This window comes from Hyperolius riggenbachi, chromosome 3 (genome assembly GCF_040937935.1).
Source record: "Hyperolius riggenbachi isolate aHypRig1 chromosome 3, aHypRig1.pri, whole genome shotgun sequence".
In the NCBI taxonomy this organism is placed as follows: domain Eukaryota; kingdom Metazoa; phylum Chordata; class Amphibia; order Anura; family Hyperoliidae; genus Hyperolius; species Hyperolius riggenbachi.
In genome coordinates, this window is record NC_090648.1 from 429,967,602 (window position 1) to 429,986,385 (window position 18,784).

General features: G+C 46.3%; 1 protein-coding gene across 3 annotated transcripts in view; it reads left to right on the plus strand.

Annotated features, from left to right (window-relative positions):
* Positions 1–18,784, plus strand: part of TMTC1 (transmembrane O-mannosyltransferase targeting cadherins 1) — an 87,933-nt gene that overhangs the window by 38,483 nt on the left and 30,666 nt on the right. For 2 of the 3 annotated variants that reach the window (XM_068277626.1, XM_068277628.1), the window contains exons 7-9: positions 556–659; positions 4,799–4,988; positions 8,745–8,866. In XM_068277626.1, the coding sequence (XP_068133727.1) occupies positions 556–659; positions 4,799–4,988; positions 8,745–8,866 (416 nt within the window). The remainder of the gene's footprint in view (positions 1–555; positions 660–4,798; positions 4,989–8,744; positions 8,867–18,784) is intronic. The other variant, XM_068277627.1, reaches the window with a different exon arrangement.

The following is an 18,784-nucleotide window of genomic DNA, read 5'->3' on the forward strand; positions in this document are numbered from 1 at the left end:
GGCGGTCTGAGTGAGAACTGTGCTCTCAGCCAGCGGTCGCCCAATGTGATCCACAGCACTGATCGCTGGCTGAGGCGTCAGGGATACACATTCTAGAGATTCTCACCACCGTCGTTCATTATGGTCTGCCTCTGCTCTCTTCCACTCTCTTTTTCCCTCTGTCTCTAACTTCCTCTTTTCTGTCTCTTTCTCATGTTTCTCTTTCTTTTACATCTCATTTGTAGCTCTTTTGACATCCATGTCTCTTTCTGCCTCTTTTTCTTTCTCTGCCTCTTTTTCTCTCTCAGACTATTAATTACACTGAGCGAAAATAAAACACTTTTACTGTTTTCCAAAAACAACGCATTGAAAGTCTAAAGTGTTTAATGTTGGTGGATTTTGGCTCTTGTACTCAGCCAGGCTGCACCCATCATTGTTGGCAGTCAATGCCTGGCATTGTTCTCCCTCTGTGAAGGCTCTCAGCCATGTACAGTTATGCTCGATGTGACAGCTCTGTAGGAGACGCTAGCTGTGACCTATGCAGAGGATATTTGATCTGAGGCTTGTCTCTCGCAGGTGATGCTGGTGTTGGGTTTCCGAGTCCACATCATGGGAGGGTCCATGCCTTTGTTCTCCGAGCAGGACAACCCAGCCTCCTTCTCGCCTTACATCCTCACCAGGTACGTGGGCTGAGCCGTGGCCCTGGGCCAGAGCAGTGGCTTTGTCTGCTGCTGGTGGAATGGGAGATCTGCAGTCCTGTCTGTGCAGGCTCTGTTATACAAGCATAAAGAATGCTTAGCGGGACTCAGTCATGCTGGGGTGTGAAACGAAAGACTAAAGGGGCCCATACACTCAGCGAATAGCGGCCGACCGATCAATCAAAATTGATCGATCGTAAATCCATTGCCTGATCGATCGCAAATCGATTTCCCGATTTTGATACTGAAATCTATTGAAAATCTGTTCCTAGTAAAACATTTTCCTAAACACATCAGATAGATACGAAAATCTATCTGATGATCTGTCTGCTGCTAATCTAACAAGTGTATGGCCACCTTAAGAGGACCTGTCTCTATAGGCTTCTTATGTGTATGCAGGCCAGCTGTCATGCTGTAACTGGCTACTATAGCAGTTCTCTTGCAAAAGCTCACTTTATAGCCATTCATGCACCAGTGGCAAAATAAACTCTTGAATGTACCTTATGTTGAAAAAATAGCTCCGAAATGTCAATATCTGACACCTTTTCAACTGTCAGCCAGGTTGCCAAGAATAGTACTGATTCTCCTGCTTCAAATGTTGTCTTCCACCTGGCAGACTGGTAACTGTCATTACTACTGCTGTGCTTTCATGTATTCTTATTACTTGTCTTTTATCATTATTATAAAATAACAATAAAACTTGTCTTTTTTACTATTGTGATTGGCTGCAGTTATGGTACCATGCAAAGCTCTAATACTGTGCTTTGGCTGAGAATTGACAGCTGTGCTTCGTATTGAAACTGTGTATGGTACAGTACTTAACGAGGCACTGTAGTGACATCTAGTAGGATGCAGTAAATGATTCATGATATCCACTATTACAGTAATTTTCAGCATCAGAAACACTTCCTATGTCTACATATTGCTGTATATTAGTATGTAGCCCCGCATCCATCTGAAAATGGTGCCTGTGAATAATGGCGCACAGTGTTGCCACTAATCCGTTTGCCGCTTATCGCTATTTAACGTTAAAGCCTTATTGTTATTTAGCGTTAAAGCCTTATCGTTATTTAGCGTTAACACACAGAACCCTCTCTGTACCTATCCCTCACCCCTAAACCCCAACTGGTGGTGCCTAACCCTAACCACCCCCCTGGTGGTGCCTAACCCTAACTACCCCCCTGGTGGTGCCTAACCCTAACCACCCCCCTGGTGGTGCCTAACCCTAACTACCCCCCTGGTGGTGCCTAACCCTAACCACCCCCCTGGTGGTGTATATTGTACTGTAACTATACGTAATCTAACCCAACTCTCACACAGAACCCTCCCTGTACCTCTCCCTAAACTAAGACCCCCCTGGTGGTGCCCAACCCTAACCACCCCCCTGGTGGTGCCTAACCCTAACCACCCCCTTGGTGGTGCCTAACCCTAAGACCCCCCCCCCCCCTGGTGGTGCCTGACCCTAAGACCCCCCCAGTGGTGCCTAACCCTAACCTTGACAGTGTTACATTAAATCCATTTACCGTTTTGCAGTTAAATAACGTCTGCAGTTTGGCTTATGTAGGGCGCTATTGATAAATAACGTTAGTGTGAGCCACTATTGATAAATAACGTTAGTGTGTGCCACTATTGATAAATAACGTTAGTGTGTGCCACTATTGATAAATAACGTTAGTGTGTGCCGTTTTTCTTCTTTTTTCCCTGTGCGCCATTATTATGCAGTACTAACGATAAATAGCGATAAGCGTATCTTTTTAATGCGGCGCCATTTTTATGCATAGGCGCTGTGCGCCATTATTCACTGATCCCTGTAGCCCTGCCCTCCAAGTGATGCTTAGCCTAGGCTGATTGGCTATGCGGAATTCTCCCCCCAGAGCATTCTGGGAAACCAGGCATTATTTTCACTGGCTTTGGAATTCTCGGAAACAAAACATTTAAATTGACATTTCTGAACATTTTTTTTTTACTGAAGGTTCTCATACATAACATGATCCGGTGTCCACCTGCGGCCTGAGTTGTAAATTGTGCCCGCCCCTTCCTCCCTCACTGAGCTCAGTAATGTAATACACTTGTATTACCAGTTTTATCTGTGGTTTACAACAGAAGCATGCCACTGCCATTGTTTCATACCTTCCAACTTTTTGAGAAAGAACTCCTTTAACCACGCCCATGCCACACCTCTAATCACGCCCCCGCCACACCACTATTCATGCATACCACAATGAATTAATTAGTAAAAAAAAAAAAAAACATTGTTCTATAATTCCAACCATACTTTCCATTTCTATAAGCATTAGTTTTCCTTCATATTAAGATTTTAAAATAAATATATTATTTTATTAAGTTGGGAATATAGTGTAGAGTCAGGTAAACACATTTTTCCGTAGAAAAATACATATATTTATGTTTGCCTGTGCATCAGTCCTGAAATAGGGACAAATGAGGATGAAAGAGGGAATTTGCTCCCAAAGGGCTCGTTCACACCTAGGGGTTTTTTGCCCTTTTTTTCAAGCGCCAGCGATTTTGAAAATTGCCTTAAAAAGCTTGTGCAATCTTTCCCTATGAGAGTGTTCTCATCTGAGCGGTTCGTTTCCGATCCGCTCAGCTAAGTGCTGCCTGTACCATTTTCTGAGCGTTTTTGCTCAATAGAAGGTATAGGGAAATCGCAAAGCGCTTAAAAAAGCGCTTTGTATAGTGATTTCCCCAGTGCTTTGATGATTAAATACATTGTATTTATTCATTTCCAGATCAAACTGTTCACTTCCTGACTTGCATCAGGAAGTGAAAAAAGCCGAATCGCTCTGCAAAAGCGCTTAGAAAAGTGCTTTAAAAAAGACAAGACAAGACAAGACAAATAACATTTATATTGCGCTTTTCTCCTTGCGGACTCAAAGCGCCAGAGCAGAGCAGCAGCCACTAGGGCGCGCTCTATTGGCAGTAGCAGTGTAAGGGAGACTTGCCAAAGGTCTCCTACTGAATTAGTGCTGGCTTACTGAACAGGCAGAGCCGAGATTCGAACCCTGGTTTCCTGTGTCAGAGGCAGAGCCCTTAACCATTACACACATCAGCCAACTGATAAACGCAGCACCCACTGAGCGCCGGGACGGGGAAAAAATCGCTTACAAAATCGAAAATCGCTGCCGTCAGCGATTTCGATTTTATATGTGAACAAAGCCAAAGAGGGGCTGTCCCTCCGAAAAACAGACAGTTGGGGGCTATCATTGTTTTCATGTAGTGACTCCTCTCTAGGTCCCTACTGCTGAGTACACACAATGCTACTTCCCATCCGATCGTCGGGAATCCGCAATGTCCTGTCTGCTCCTATTCGATAACGGGATCGGTTTTCCGAAGTTGTCACAATAAAATCGTTCCCTTTATCGATTGAGAGCACTTTGGATATGTACACACGATGCAACGTCCTGTCAGATTACTCATCGATCGGATGTGATATTGCACTGTGTGTACTCAGCATACTGCATACTTACTGTGTGTTGTAGAGCTGATAAGATATGCACAGTGGCAGTAAGCAACGCATATAAACAGCTTATAGCAGCGAAGGAAGGGAATGTGACAGGTGCAGAACATTTCAGCAGGCATGAGATCACAACAAACAAGCAACATCGATCAAACGACATTACCCAAAAAGAAACCACAAGTACGGTAGTTTAAATTACGTTGTTTACACACACTGATATTCCAAACGATCATGTTGTTTGAATGGTGTACACGCAAGTGGAAGTGACATTTCACACAACATATGCAGGCATACTCCAGAACAATGTAATTGAAAGTGCACAATATCTTCCCTATAGTCGTCTGACCTGATCCACCAGTTGAATCGGCCTGAATACGCGATAACGGTCACTCGTTGCTTAACATCATTTGGCTCCTTTTTTTTATACTGATTGTCTTTCGGTAAGGCGATATCTGTCACTCGTCACACGTTTGAAACAACTTTTATCCAACGTGTGTCCAAGGCTTTAGTCAAAAAAATAAAAACTTCAAATATGAAATGTATGGCTGTTACTATGAACATTGTTAATTGGCGGCATTCTTTAAGTCACAAGACATCAGCTGCAAGATTCCACCATACTAACTGCTTGTTCTTTCTGTAATTCCAGATTCCTAACCTTCTCTTACCTCCTGGCATTCAATGCTGGCCTGCTGCTGGCCCCCATCACCTTGTGCTATGACTGGCAAGTTGGCAGCATACCCCTTGTTCATTCTCTCTGGGACAGAAGAAACCTTGAGACTCTTGTCCTGTTTGTGGTACTCCTGTGCCTGAGCCTGCACTGCTCCACTACAAGAAAGGTATTGTCGTTGTGGGACCTTGTCAGTCTAGGCAGAGTCATCCAGGCCCTGGCTGAGTAAGCTTGCCATGCCTGCCCGGATCCTTTTTTTTTTGTTTGTAATAATTAAATAAAAAAAGTCAGATACTCACCTAAGGAGAGGGAGGCTCTGGGTCCCATAGAGCATTACCTCTCCTCTCCCGGTCCCGGTTGTTGCGCTGGCTCCCCTGTAGCGGTATTCAACTGTTTCGGTCAAATACCACTGTTTCCCCGCCGAAGGGAGGCTTTGGAAATGCTTCGTGAGCCCTAGTGCTCCCGAAGATGGGACGCTCTACACTCTTTGACGCACTCGCACGTGCGCTGTATGGAGCCGCCTGTCTTCAGGAGGACTCGGCTCCCCCTCCGGCGGGGGATTTGAACGGGGGAGCCAGTGCAGCACCGAGGGCACAGGGAGAGGAGAGGGAAGGCTCATTAAGACCCGAGCCTTCCCTCTCCTTAGGTGAGTATCTGTCTTTTTTTATTTAATTACGGATTCCCATTGGCTTTAAACATCGTTCCTCTTCTTGCAACTGCGCTTCTATCCGAGAGCAAGCTTCTCCATAATAGGCATATGCAAGTGAGTTTCGCGCATGCCAATTAGAATGCGCAGACCTCACTTGTCCATGTCCAGTATGGATGAGCTTTTACACGGCGGGACCACGGCCACAAGAAGCATATTCAATGAGCCCTTGGTGAATATGTTTAGAGGGACCCAGTACTGGAATGGTGGGGTGTAAGAGGATCAGGGGAGGTTCAGGACTATCCACAGGTTTTTCACTCCTGAAGTATCTATTTATGCTTATTTCGCTACAGGTGCGTTTTAGGCATTACCACCTGTGTAATCTGCAGGTGCAAATCCAGGGGGAACATTCCAACCAGGATCTGGTGGCCAGAAGCCCCCACCCTGCTCTTTTCCTGGCCAGCTCCAGTTCCAAGCCAGGATCTGGCTAATGCAGGTACACAGCACCCAAATCCTCTGGAGCTGCTTACCATCAGAAGCACTGAATCATGAGTGAAATATACACCTAACTATCACAGGCACAGGCACAAGAATAACTATGGGACCTTCTCCAGCTTGGTTTCCTCCTTCTGTAGCCACCTCTGGTGTCACCTCCTCCATATCTGATCGTTATCAGCCTCTGCAGGAAGCTCATTCACCGCTCCCCCACTGTCTCCAGCTATATCCTGGAAACTTTCTCCGCTAAGTTTATTCCGCAGCTGAACAGAGGACAGCCACTGTTTGCTTTTCTTAGTCATTATCGCAGTGAACCTGGGTCATTGGCCTGATAATGATCTGGCTATTTTATAAATACAGTAATACACATCTTCACACAAAGGGAGCATTAGCATGTCACCAAACCCGTTCTGTTACCCATGTACTGGGACTGATGATTTAGGGGAGTTTTTATTATTGTTATTTTTAGAGTAATGATCTGTGAAAGAGCGAGGAAAGGAAAGGTGGCCATACATCTAGCAATTTGGCTGTACAATCGACCATTCAGTTTGATCATTTTATCGAATCGAGAGAGAATAGAGTGTCTTCCTTTATGCCGATGAATTACAAGGGACCTGTGATTCCCAAGCAGACCATTGTCTATGATGTGCACAAATCAAATGATTGTGCTCCATCCCTAATGGGCTCACACACCATCTAATTTTTTTTTCTTCGATTCAACTATGTCAATCGATTTATTTTCAGTTTAATGAAGAGGCCGATTCTTCTTTTTTTTTTTTTTTTTCTTTTTAGGTGTACCACACACGTACATACGATTTTCGCATATTTTAGACAAGAACGATGGAATAAAGAAAAAAAAATAGTGTAATATTTTACAATTACATTTACTGTGTAATTGTTTACAGAAAATGTTAACTTTCCCATTACTTTGTATACTTGAGAAAGTTATGTTTCATCTGAATGAAAACAAAATCTTCTTAGCAACGATGAGCACTACCAACTTAGTCTAAATTTGAAAGCATGGGCCTCAATTCACTAAAGGGCAGTTCGGTAAAATATTTTTGGTTGAGTTGAATACTGCACTCTGTATTTTACACTTTTTCACAAATTCAATAACATTTCCCACATACCATAGACGTTTGGACATAAACCGAAAAAACATGCTACTATTCCCTGCTCGGTAACTTTCATCAGTTTTGTTGCAGTTCAACCAGGAAACTGTTATGGCAACCACACACATTACAATTTTTTGTACAAAAATGTTCAATTCGACAAATTCAATTTTTTTTATTTTTTTTTCGCTTGAATGAAAAATTAGACTCTTGTAACCAATGTACCACACATGTATGTTTTATTTTGACACAATAACGACTAAAACAATTGAACAAAAGATATTAATTAGATGTACCGTAATATTATATACTGTATATTCCTGCGTATAAGAACCTTTGAAAATCTTCTGAAAAGTTGGGGGTCGTCTTATACGCCGGGTGTCATTGATGCCGGGTGATACGCCCTATCCTGTTACCGCCTCTCAGATCTCGCTGCTGAGGGAGCGCAATCTATTCTTCCATACCGCTCTGATAAACAGGTAGCCAAGGAGAGCTGACCAGTCGACTTAAGGAGAGTTGACCAATGCAACAAGTCAATTGACTATATACTGATATATATATTGGGTAAAACATACAGTACAGCACCAGTATCTGTTCATACACAGCACCAGTACATGATTTTTTAATTTTTATTTTAATTTGGTGTGCGTTGGAAGAGGGGTAGTCTTATACGGCGAGTATATCCCAAACTCTATATTTTAACTGGAAAAGTTGGGGGTCGTCTTATACGCCCTGTCGTCTTATACGCCGAAATATACGGGTACATTTTCATTTATATATGTGTATGGGGTGATCTGTGGCATCACTGCTATGTCAAAAGGCACTCAACACAAACAAGTTTAGAAAATTTACCTTACATTAACAAATCTGTTCCTCATTTATTTTCATCAATCAACAACACTACATTTATTACAGTGAAGTAGAAGCAGTAGAGTATTGTGCCGTGTTAGTATCAGTATGATACCATTTATTGGCTATTCTCCTCTGTATGTCAGTATATATAAGCTGTGTTTTTTACATTTTGTCATTATATGCAGGAACCAAGTCCAACTCTAAGTTAGCCAATAAATGGTTCAAAACGTCTTGTTATTACAGTGAAAAAATACATTTTATCTAATGTGTCACTATGACAAATAAAGTTTGTTTTATTCTTGAATGTAAACTTAAAATTAGGTTGAATTACTTTCACACAACCTTCCCCACACCATTCAATTTCTGACAAAATTGATCTGATTTTTATGACCTTTCCGATCGATTGTAATAGGAAAAAAAACTACAATTTTGATTGAAATTTATCAATCGAAAAAAATATTTTCTCTCAATTTTTTTCACACAATCGATCATTACCATAACGCAACATTTTTCAATGCGCCGTTAACGTCACACGGTTAATGTTCCCATAGGATTATCATTGCAGTGCAGTAAGCTGCGTTATAAGACTTTATAACACAGCTCTGCAACGTCCCACTGTGAATGCGACCTGATGGGATAATGGTCAGACTAATCGGTGGCAAAGGGAGGCTGCAAATGCAAATAGAACACTGCTGCAAAGCAAAGTTAGGTGTACGCTTACCTGGATAATTCTGAACTGTGGGGAGGAGCTTTGCCTGTACGTTGTATTGTGGTTTTCATTCTGTTCTTACCACTGACCCAGATTGTGTCTGTTTCCCAGAAGAGCGGACATCGAGAGGTCCTGGTGGGTCTTCTGTTTCTGGTGTTCCCATTCATCCCGGCCAGTAACCTCTTCTTCAGGGTGGGATTTGTGGTGGCAGAACGGGTCCTCTACATGCCCAGGTATGATCTGGTTTCCAATTTTAGTCTCGTGAGAAGGACACTTTTATGGGCCATCTCAATATTAAAGGGTCACTCCACTCAAAAAAAGTCTGGTGTAAAAAGGCAGATGAATAAGAACATTATGATAGACTGATACAGAGATATCAGTGTAAAGCCTTGTATGATAAACTCCTTCATTACAACCCCAGAGTCATTCCTTAAACTCCTTAGCGGTAATCCCAAATCAGGCTCAGGACAGAAATCAGCAGCTCAGAGCGGTAATACCGTGCCTGAGTGAGTTATTTGCAGAAGCTGCTGCAGATCTCTCTGTGGTATTTTTTTCCTTTTTTTTGTATATAAAAGCTTGTGAAAAAGTTCCATGGCTTTTAGAACCTAAATCTGGAAACAGTGGTGCTCAAATACCCCTTTTTAAAATTCGAGTTTGGTCGAATTCGAATAGTAAATTATTCGAGGTCAGTCGACTATTCGAGTCGAATAATTTTTACTATTCGATTCGACCTCGGACTTCGAGCTCACTATTCGAGTCGGTATTCGAGCTCATTATTCAAACTGACTATTCGAATTGGCCTTAAATAGCTTCCAACACTTGTTTTGAGGGTGAATGATGCAAGAAACATCTTTTTTTCCAAGTAACAACAGCAAGTGATTATGTGGGGATGTTCCTTTAAAAAAAAAAGGTGGAAAGAGAAGTTGTGTCCAGAATTTTGTTCAGTACTGTATATACTTCTTCTTCTTCTTCTTCTTATTTATCTTCTATATCTTCTTCTTCTTCTTCTATATCTTCTTCTATATCTTCTTCTTCTTCTTCTATATTGTCTTCTTCTTCTTCTTCTTCTTCTTCTTCTTCTTCTTCTTCATCTTCTTCTTCTTCATCTTCTTCATCATCATCTTCTTCTTCTTCATCTTCTTCTTCTTCATCTTCTTCTTCTTCTTCATCTTCTTCTTCTTCATCGTCTTCATCTTCTTCATCTTCTTCTTCTCCATCTTCTTCTTCTTCATCTTCTTCATCTTCTTCTTCTTGATCTTCTTCATCTTCTTCTTCATCTTCTTCAACTTCTTCTTCATCTTCTTCTTCTTCTTCTTCATCATCTTCTTCATCTTCTTCTTCTTCATCATCTTCTTCATCTTCTTCATCTTCTCCATCTTCTTCTTCTTCATCTTCTTCATCTTCTTCTTCTTGATCTTCTTGATCTTCTTCATCTTCTTCTTCATCTTCTTCTTCTTCATCTTCTTCTCCTTCTTCTTCATCGTCTTCTCCTTCTTCTTCTTCTCCTTCTTTTTCTATATCGTCTTCTTCTTCTTCACTTATTTCTCTTTTCAATTTTTTTTTTAAAGAAATGCAGCTATTTTTGAGCGTAACAAATAGCTGGTGGCGCACGCATGTTGGAAGCGCCATTGTATGTGCTCCCTGGCAGTGGAAACACGCAGACAGCAGGAGGTAAATTCAGCAGCAGGAGGAGGAGGATGAGTGTGTGGCAGCAGGCAGTCAATGAGGCAGGCAGCGTGACATAATAGCCCTGGTACCTAGCGGTGATACCAGGGCTGTAAATAAACACAGCAGGCAGGAGGTCCCAGACAGCGGTCGTGCAGCCCACATCGTGTCCAATACACAACTGGGACAACACAGTTTTCAACCCGGGCACCTCTGAAAAATTAAACCTTTTTTTTTTTTATGGTTTTTTGGTTTTGTTTGTAAAACAAATTACACAGATATATAGCTATTTTTTGACGTAATAGCTGGTGGCAGAGTGGCAGCAGAATGTAATTCTGTGTACCCTGGCAGTGGGAAACACAGACAGACAGCAGCAGCAGCAGGAGGAATGGAGGAGTAGTGTGAGTGTGGCAGTAGGCAGGCAGCGTGACATAATAGCCCTGGTACCTAGCGGGTGATACCAGGGCTGTAAATAAACACAACAGGAGGTCCCAGACAGCGGTCGTGCAGCCCACATCGTGTCCAATACACAACTGGGACAACACAGTTTTCAACCCGGGCACCTCTGAAAAATTAAACCTTTTTTTTTTTTTATGTTTTTTTGGTTTTGTTTGTAAAACAAATTACACAGATATATAGCTATTTTTTGACGTAATAGCTGGTGGCAGAGTGGCAGCAGAATTTAATTCTGTGTACCCTGGCAGTGGGAAACACAGACCGACAGCAGCAGCAGCAGGAGGAATGGAGGAGTAATGTGAGCAGCTATTGTTTGACGTAATAGCTGGTGGCAGAGTGGCAGCAGAATGTAATTCTGTGTACCCTGGCAGTGGGAAACACAGGCAGACAGCAGCAGCAGCAGGAGGAATGGAGGAGTAGTGTGAGTGTGGCAGCAGGCAGGCAGCGTGACATAATAGCCCTGGTACCTAGCGGGTGATACCAGGGCTGTAAATAAACACAACAGGAGGTCCCAGACAGCGGTCGTGCAGCCCACATCGTGTCCAATACACAACTGGGACAACACAGTTTTCAACCCGGGCACCTCAGAAAAATTAAACCTTTTTTTTTTTTATGGTTTTGTAGTTTTGGTTTTACAACCAATTACACAGATATAGCTATTTTTTGACGTAATAGCTGGTGGCAGAGTGGCAGCAGAATGTAAATCTGTGTACCCTGGCAGTGGGAAACACAGGCAGACAGCAGCAGCAGCAGGAGGAATGGAGGAGTAGTGTAAGTGTGGCAGCAGGCAGGCAGCGTGACATAATAGCCCTGGTACCTAGCGGGTGATACCAGGGGTGTAAATAAACACAACAGGAGGTCCCAGACAGCGGTCGTGCAGCCCACATCGTGTCCAATACACAACTGGGACAACACAGTTTTCAACCCGGGCACCTCAGAAAAATTAAACCTTTTTTTTTTTTTATGGTTTTGTAGTTTTAGTTTTACAACCAATTACACAGATATAGCTATTTTTTGACGTAATAGCTGGTGGCAGAGTGGCAGCAGAATGTAAATCTGTGTACCCTGGCAGTGGGAAACACAGACAGACAGCAGAAGGGCAGTACACAGCAGCCCACTGTAGTTGTAAAATGTGTGGCTGCAGGCGACGTAATAGTTAAAGTGAACCAGGCTGGCTTAGTGAGCAGGAGCCAGGAGGTGGTAAAGGGTGGTAAGGCACATTAACGATGGTTCTAAGTTCCGGCAGCCAGTTCATGTCCCCCTCTCGCCGACAACAGGGGCCAGGAACTCGCCTTCCACCCACGCCTGGTTCATCTTGAGAAACGTCAGTCTGTCCACAGACTTGTGAGACAGACGTGAGCGTTTCTCGGTGACCACGCCACCGGCTGCACTGAAGCAGCGCTCGGACAGCACGCTGGAAGGGGGGCAGGACAGCACTTCCAGGGCGTACTGCGCCAGCTCGCTCCAGATCTCCAGGCGCTTGACCCAATACTCCATGGGATCAACAGGGGCATCGCTGTCAAGCCCGCTGTAGGACCCCATGTAGTCAGCCACCATGCGGGTCAGGCGCTGGCTGTGACCGGAGGAGGATGCTGCTGCATGCACCTCCTCTCTAGTCACTGCTGCCGGAGCCTCTACAGTCCTGTAGAGCTCGTGGCTGAGAGACAGCAGGTCTGTGGGGCGCTTGCTGCTGGATGCAGGCACCTGCTGCTGCCTCTGTGCTGGCTGCTGGACAGTGGGGGTGGAAGGCTGGGGGAAGGCTTCCTCCAAGCGCTCAAAAAGGGCCTGCTGCAAGCTCCTTATTTGTTGCGCTGGGTCTCCTCCTGCAGGCGGCAGGAACTGGCTCAACTTCCCCTTGAGGCGTGGGTCCAACATCATGCTGATCCAGATGTCCTCCCTCTGCTTCATCTGGATCACCCTGGGGTCCTTGCGCAGGCACGCCAGCATGTGCGCTGCCATTGGGAAGAGGCAGGCCACGTGTGCTGGCACATCGATGGCAGTGCTGTCCTCATCCTCCTCCTCTGCCTCGTCAGCCTCATCCTCTCTCCACCCCCGCACCAACTCAGCTGCGCTGTGCTGCTCCCCCTCATCAGCAGCAAGGTCAGGGACCTCCACCAAGTCCTCCTCCTCCTCCCCCTCAGAGGTGGACTGTGCAGCTGCTTGCCGCTCCTGCTGGTCCAAGGCTGCTGCTCCCTGTTCCAGCAAAGCATCGAGGGCCCTGTTCAGCAGACAAACCAGGGGCACCCACTCGCAGACCATAGCATGGTCCCTGCTCACCATGTTAGTGGCCTGCAGAAAGGGAGCCAGCACTAAGCACACCTGCTGCATGTGCCTCCAGTCATCATCGGGAACGATGGACGGGATGTTGCTGGTCTTGTCCCTTCTCTGAGCGGTGGAAACAGTGGCCAGGGCAAGGTACTGGTTGACAGCATGCTTCTGTTCAACCAGACGCTCCAACATCGCCAGGGTGGAGTTCCAGCGAGTCGGAACGTCAAGGATCAGCCGATGGCGTGGCAGCTCCAGCTCCTTTAGCACGTCTTCCAGGCTCGCACAGGCTGCAGCCGAGCGCCGGAAGTGACGCACAACGTTCCTTGCCGTTTCCAGCAGTTCGCCCATCCCCTGGTAGGTGCGCAAGAACTTCTGCACCACCAGGTTCAGCACGTGGGCAAGACAGGGGATGTGGGTCAGGTTTCCCCTGTCTATTGCGGCAACCAGATTGGCCCCATTGTCGGCCACCACCTCTCCGACTCTGAGGCCTCTGGGGGTCAGCCAAATCCTCTCCTGCTCCTGGAGTTTGGCCAACACATGGGTTGCCGTCAGCTTGGTCTTCCCAAGGCTGACCAAGTGCAGCAGCGCTTGGCAGTGGCGGGCCTTCACGCTGCTGCTGAGGCAGGGGGTTTGGCCAGGTGTGCCGGAGGATGGCAGAGGATCGGAGGAACCTGCTGCAGTTCCCCCGACCCTGCGGGGTGGCACCACCCACTGTGTTGCTGCTGCTGCTGTGTCCGCTGCTGCTCTCCCATCCTCACCCCCTTCCACCAAGCTGACCCAGTGGACAGTGAAGGACAGGTAGCGGCCTGTCCCAAAGCGGCTGCTCCAGGAGTCCATGGTGACGTGGACCCTTTCACCAACCGCGTGCTCCAGCCCTCGCTCCACATTGGCCATCACAAAGCGGTGCAGTGCAGGAATGGCCTTGCGGGCGAAGAAGTGTCTGCTGGGGAGCTGCCAGTCTGGGGCTGCGCAAGCAAGCAGCGCACGAATGTCGCTCCCCTCCTGCACGAGCGTGTACGGCAGGAGTTGGGAGCACATGGCCCGTGCCAGCAAGCCGTTCAGCTGCCGCACGCGACGGCTGCTGGGAGGCAGAGCCCTAACCACCCCCTGGAAGGACTCGCTCAAAAGGCTCTGGCGTGGCCTTTTGCTGGCACGGGAATCAGCAGACACAGCAGAGGAGGCCACTGAGGACTGGCTGCCAGAACAGGCCTCAGTGTCGGCGGCAGGAGTTGCAGAGGGGGGAGGAGCAGTGCGTTTCCGCACTCCTGCTGGTGCTGCTGGAGGAGCAGGAGGGCGGGTGGCTGCTGTTGCTGCTGCTGCTGCTGCTGAAGGCTGTGCAGTGATGGGTGTGGTGCCACTGCCAGCACCAGATGCCTTCAGCCTCTGGAACTCCTCATGCTGGTGGAAATGTTTCGCAGCAAGGTGGTTGATGAGCGAGCTGGTGCTGAACTTTAAGGGGTCTGCACCTCTGCTCAACTTCCGCTGACAGTGGTTGCAAGTGGCGTACTTGCTGTACACTGTGGGCATGGTGAAAAAGCGCCAGATTGGTGACAAAAACAACCCCCTACGGCATGGAACCGCTGCTGCCTGTCTCCCTGTGGTGGTTGGGGGGGGGGGCTTGGGTGCGGCTGGTGGTGGTACTGGCAGATGCTGCTGCTGCTGCTGCTGAGCCTGAGACACCAGCAGGCTGGGGGACCTGCCTACTGCTGCCAATGCTTGCAATGATGCGCCTCCTTGCAAGGCCCACAAGCGCATCCTCCTCCTCCTCCTCAGAGCTGCTGATGACGACATCCCCTGGAGCTGGTGGCACCCAGTCTCTGTCTGTCACCGTGTCATCATCATCCTCCCCCTCCTGAAACATGTCCTGCTGGGATGATGACCCCCCAAACTCCTCTCCTGATGCATGGATGGGCTGCTTGACTGTCGCCACAGTCTTGCTGTCCAATCCCTCATCCCCCAAAGTGCCCATCAGCATCTCCTCCTCAAGATCGCCAACAACAGCAGACAATTTACTCATGATGCCTGGGGTCAAAAGACTGCTGAATGACAGGTCCGCGAGTGACGGTGAACTGGTCTCCTCCCCAGGCCCTGCTGGGCGGCTGCTGCGAACAGGGGTGGTGGTGGTGGTGGTGGTGGTGAGGGTGGAGGCCTCGGATGCAGAGCTGATGGCGGGCTGCTCATCCTCCGTCATCAGTTGCACCACAGTGTCTGCATCCTTTTCCTCAATGGGACGTTTCCGACCCGGCTGGAGGAAAATCGGAGCAGGTGCTACACGCTGCTGCTGCTGTGTCTCTGCAGCGTGAGTTGCAGATGCTCCTGCTGGGCGGCGCCCAAGGCGTCCACGGCCAGTGGCTATAGGAGGAATGTTAGCCACTGACGCTGCTGCTGCTGCTGCTGCGGAACTGTGCATGGTGACGCGGCCGCGCCCGCGGCTTGCCACAATGCTGCTCCCTCTCCTCCTGATTCCCTTGCTGCCCTTCCCCTTGCCCAAACCGCGCTGGCTGCCACTTCCAGACATCTTCGATGTTTTGGGCGTAAACACAAAAGTTTTTTAAAAGGGCGGGTGAAAAGTGGGGTACTTTAATGGAGTGGGTTAGTGGGCGAGGTGACTGAGTGAGTGTCTAGTACAGTAAGTAAGTAGTTACAGAGTCAGTAAGTACAACTAGAAGTTACAATAATCAGTAGTAATAATCACAAGGAAATAGAGTGTGTGTACACAGACAGTGAGTGAGTGCACGCACACGCAGGAGCTAGCCTATGAACAGTGACTGAGTGTCCCTACTAGTACAGTAAGTAGTAACAGTAAGTACAACCAGAAATTACAATAATCAATCAGTAATCAGAAGGAAATAGAGTGTGTGTACAGTACACAGACAGTGAGTGCACGCACACGCAGGAGCTAGTAGCCTATGAACAGTGACAGTGAGTGTCCTAGTACAGTTACAGTATATAACTATTCAAAAGGAAATAGAGTGTGTGTACACTACAGTACACAGACAGTGAGTGCACGCACACGCAGGAGCTAGTAGCCTATGAACAGTGACAGTGAGTGTCCTAGTACAGTTACAGTATATAACTATTCAAAAGGAAATAGAGTGTGTGTACACTACAGTACACAGACAGTGAGTGCACGCAAACGCAGGAGCTAGTAGCCTATGAACAGTGACAGTGAGTGTCCTAGTACAGTTACAGTATATAACTATTCAAAAGGAAATAGAGTGTGTGTACACTACAGTACACAGACAGTGAGTGCACGCACACGCAGGAGCTAGTAGCCTATGAACAGTGACAGTGCGTGTCCTAGTACAGTTACAGTATATAACTATTCAAAAGGAAATAGAGTGTGTGTACACTACAGTACACAGACAGTGAGTGCACGCACACGCAGGAGCTAGTAGCCTATGAACAGTGACAGTGAGTGTCCTAGTACAGTTACAGTATATAACTATTCAGAAGGAAATAGAGTGTGTGTACACTACAGTACACAGACAGTGAGTGCACGCACACGCAGGAGCTAGTAGCCTATGAACAGTGACAGTGAGTGTCCTAGTACAGTTACAGTATATAACTATTCAAAAGGAAATAGAGTGTGTGTACACTACAGTACACAGACAGTGAGTGCAAGCACACGCAGGAGCTAGTAGCCTATGAACAGTGACAGTGAGTGTCCTAGTACAGTTACAGTATATAACTATTCAAAAGGAAATAGAGTGTGTGTACACTACAGTACACAGACAGTGAGTGCACGCACACGCAGGAGCTAGTAGCCTATGAACAGTGACAGTGAGTGTCCTAGTACAGTTACAGTATATAACTATTCAAAAGGAAATAGAGTGTGTGTACACTACAGTACACAGACAGTGAGTGCACGCACACGCAGGAGCTAGTAGCCTATGAACAGTGACAGTGAGTGTCCTAGTACAGTTACAGTATATAACTATTCAGAAGGAAATAGAGTGTGTGTACACTACAGTACACAGACAGTGAGTGCAAGCACACGCAGGAGCTAGTAGCCTATGAACAGTGACAGTGAGTGTCCTAGTACAGTTACAGTATATAACTATTCAGAAGGAAATAGAGTGTGTGTACAGTACACAGACAGTGAGTGCACGCACACGCAGGAGCTAGTAGCCTATGAACAGTGACAGTGAGTGTCCTAGTACAGTTACAGTATATAACTATTCAGAAGGAAATAGAGTGTGTGTACACTACAGTACACAGACAGTGAGTGCACGCACACGCAGGAGCTAGTAGCCTATGAACAGTGTCAGTGAGTGAGTGTCCTAGTACAGTTACAGTATATAACTATTCAGAAGGAAATAGAGTGTGTGTGTACAGTACACAAACAGTGAGTGCACTGCACGCACACGCAGGAGCTAGTAGCCTATGAACAGTGACTGAGTGAGTGTCCTAGTACAGTTACAGTATATAACTACAATACAAAATACAATCAATCAGTACTAAAGGACAGCAGAAATACTGGTATAGATGAGAAATAAACAGAGGACAGGAGAGAACAGCTGCCCACACAGGCAAGGCCCTGAGGCCTAAAGCTGTAAGCCTGCAGCAGCTGTCTGAGTCTCTCTCTATGTAACACAAAAGCTACTAACTAAAATACAATGTCTATCTAACTAACAACAATATAGGTGTATATAGGAGGTGTATGTGAGCAAAAACGCTAGGTAAATGACCACAATAAAGCTCTTGCTAAGCCAACGCACAAAGGAGCAGATCTCTCTCTGTGCAAAGTCAGGCAAGGACGGAGAAACACAACATGGCGGCCGCTATTTATAGGGTAGGGGCTGGCCAGGGTCCCCCTCAGTGATTGGCTGCCGTCAGAGGGCCTGGGAGCCCTCTGATTGGCTCTAAGGACATCAATCTGGGCTATGACGCTATTCGAGCTCGGTATTCGAGCTCGAATAGCGCTGTTAGCTCGAATAGCGCGAATAGTGAATGGGCTATTCGAGTTCACTCGAATAGCCCATTCGAATAGCTCCGGCTATTCGGAGCTCGAATACCGAGCTCGAATAGCTGAAAAAGAGCTCGAATATTCGAGCTACTCGAATATTCGAGCTCTGCTGAGCACCACTGTCTGGAAATAATCATAACACCAGGGAGGTTAATCACCTTAAAAAGTGTTAGTATGAAGAACCCTAATGACATAAACTAAGGGCCCTTTTCCATTACCATTAGCATTTTGAAATACAATCGCTAGCGGATCGCAAACCCTTAGAACAGTTAAAATGAATGGAAACCACAGTGACGGTTTCCATTAGTGCAATCCGTTTTATTTTCTCCCGAGTGCAATCATCGCTTTGCTGCGTTTTCAGTGCAATTGAGCTACCATACTTTGTATAGGAGCTCAATCTCGGTAGTGGAAATTAGGAAAAAAACACGATTGCATTTCTAAGTGGAAAAGAACCCTAGGACGTAATAAATTATTCAGGATTCACATTTTTACCGTAATTGTCCTGGTTTAAACGTCAGAAACGCTTCATTTAAGTATATTCTGCTGTATATTGCTATGCATCTCCCCACTAACTCCCAGAGATGTTTAGCCTATAATTTGATGTCATGCGGCCTTCTGCCCTGGATCACTCTGGGAGATCATGTGACGTTCCCGTTCATTTCACAGAGGGGAGGAAAAAAACATTCCCTAGGGATTCACCTTGACAGCATTAAACATGCAGGCATCTCTGATAGATTTAACCACTTCACCACTAAGGGGTTTTATTTTTACCTTAAGCTAGAGCAATTTTCAA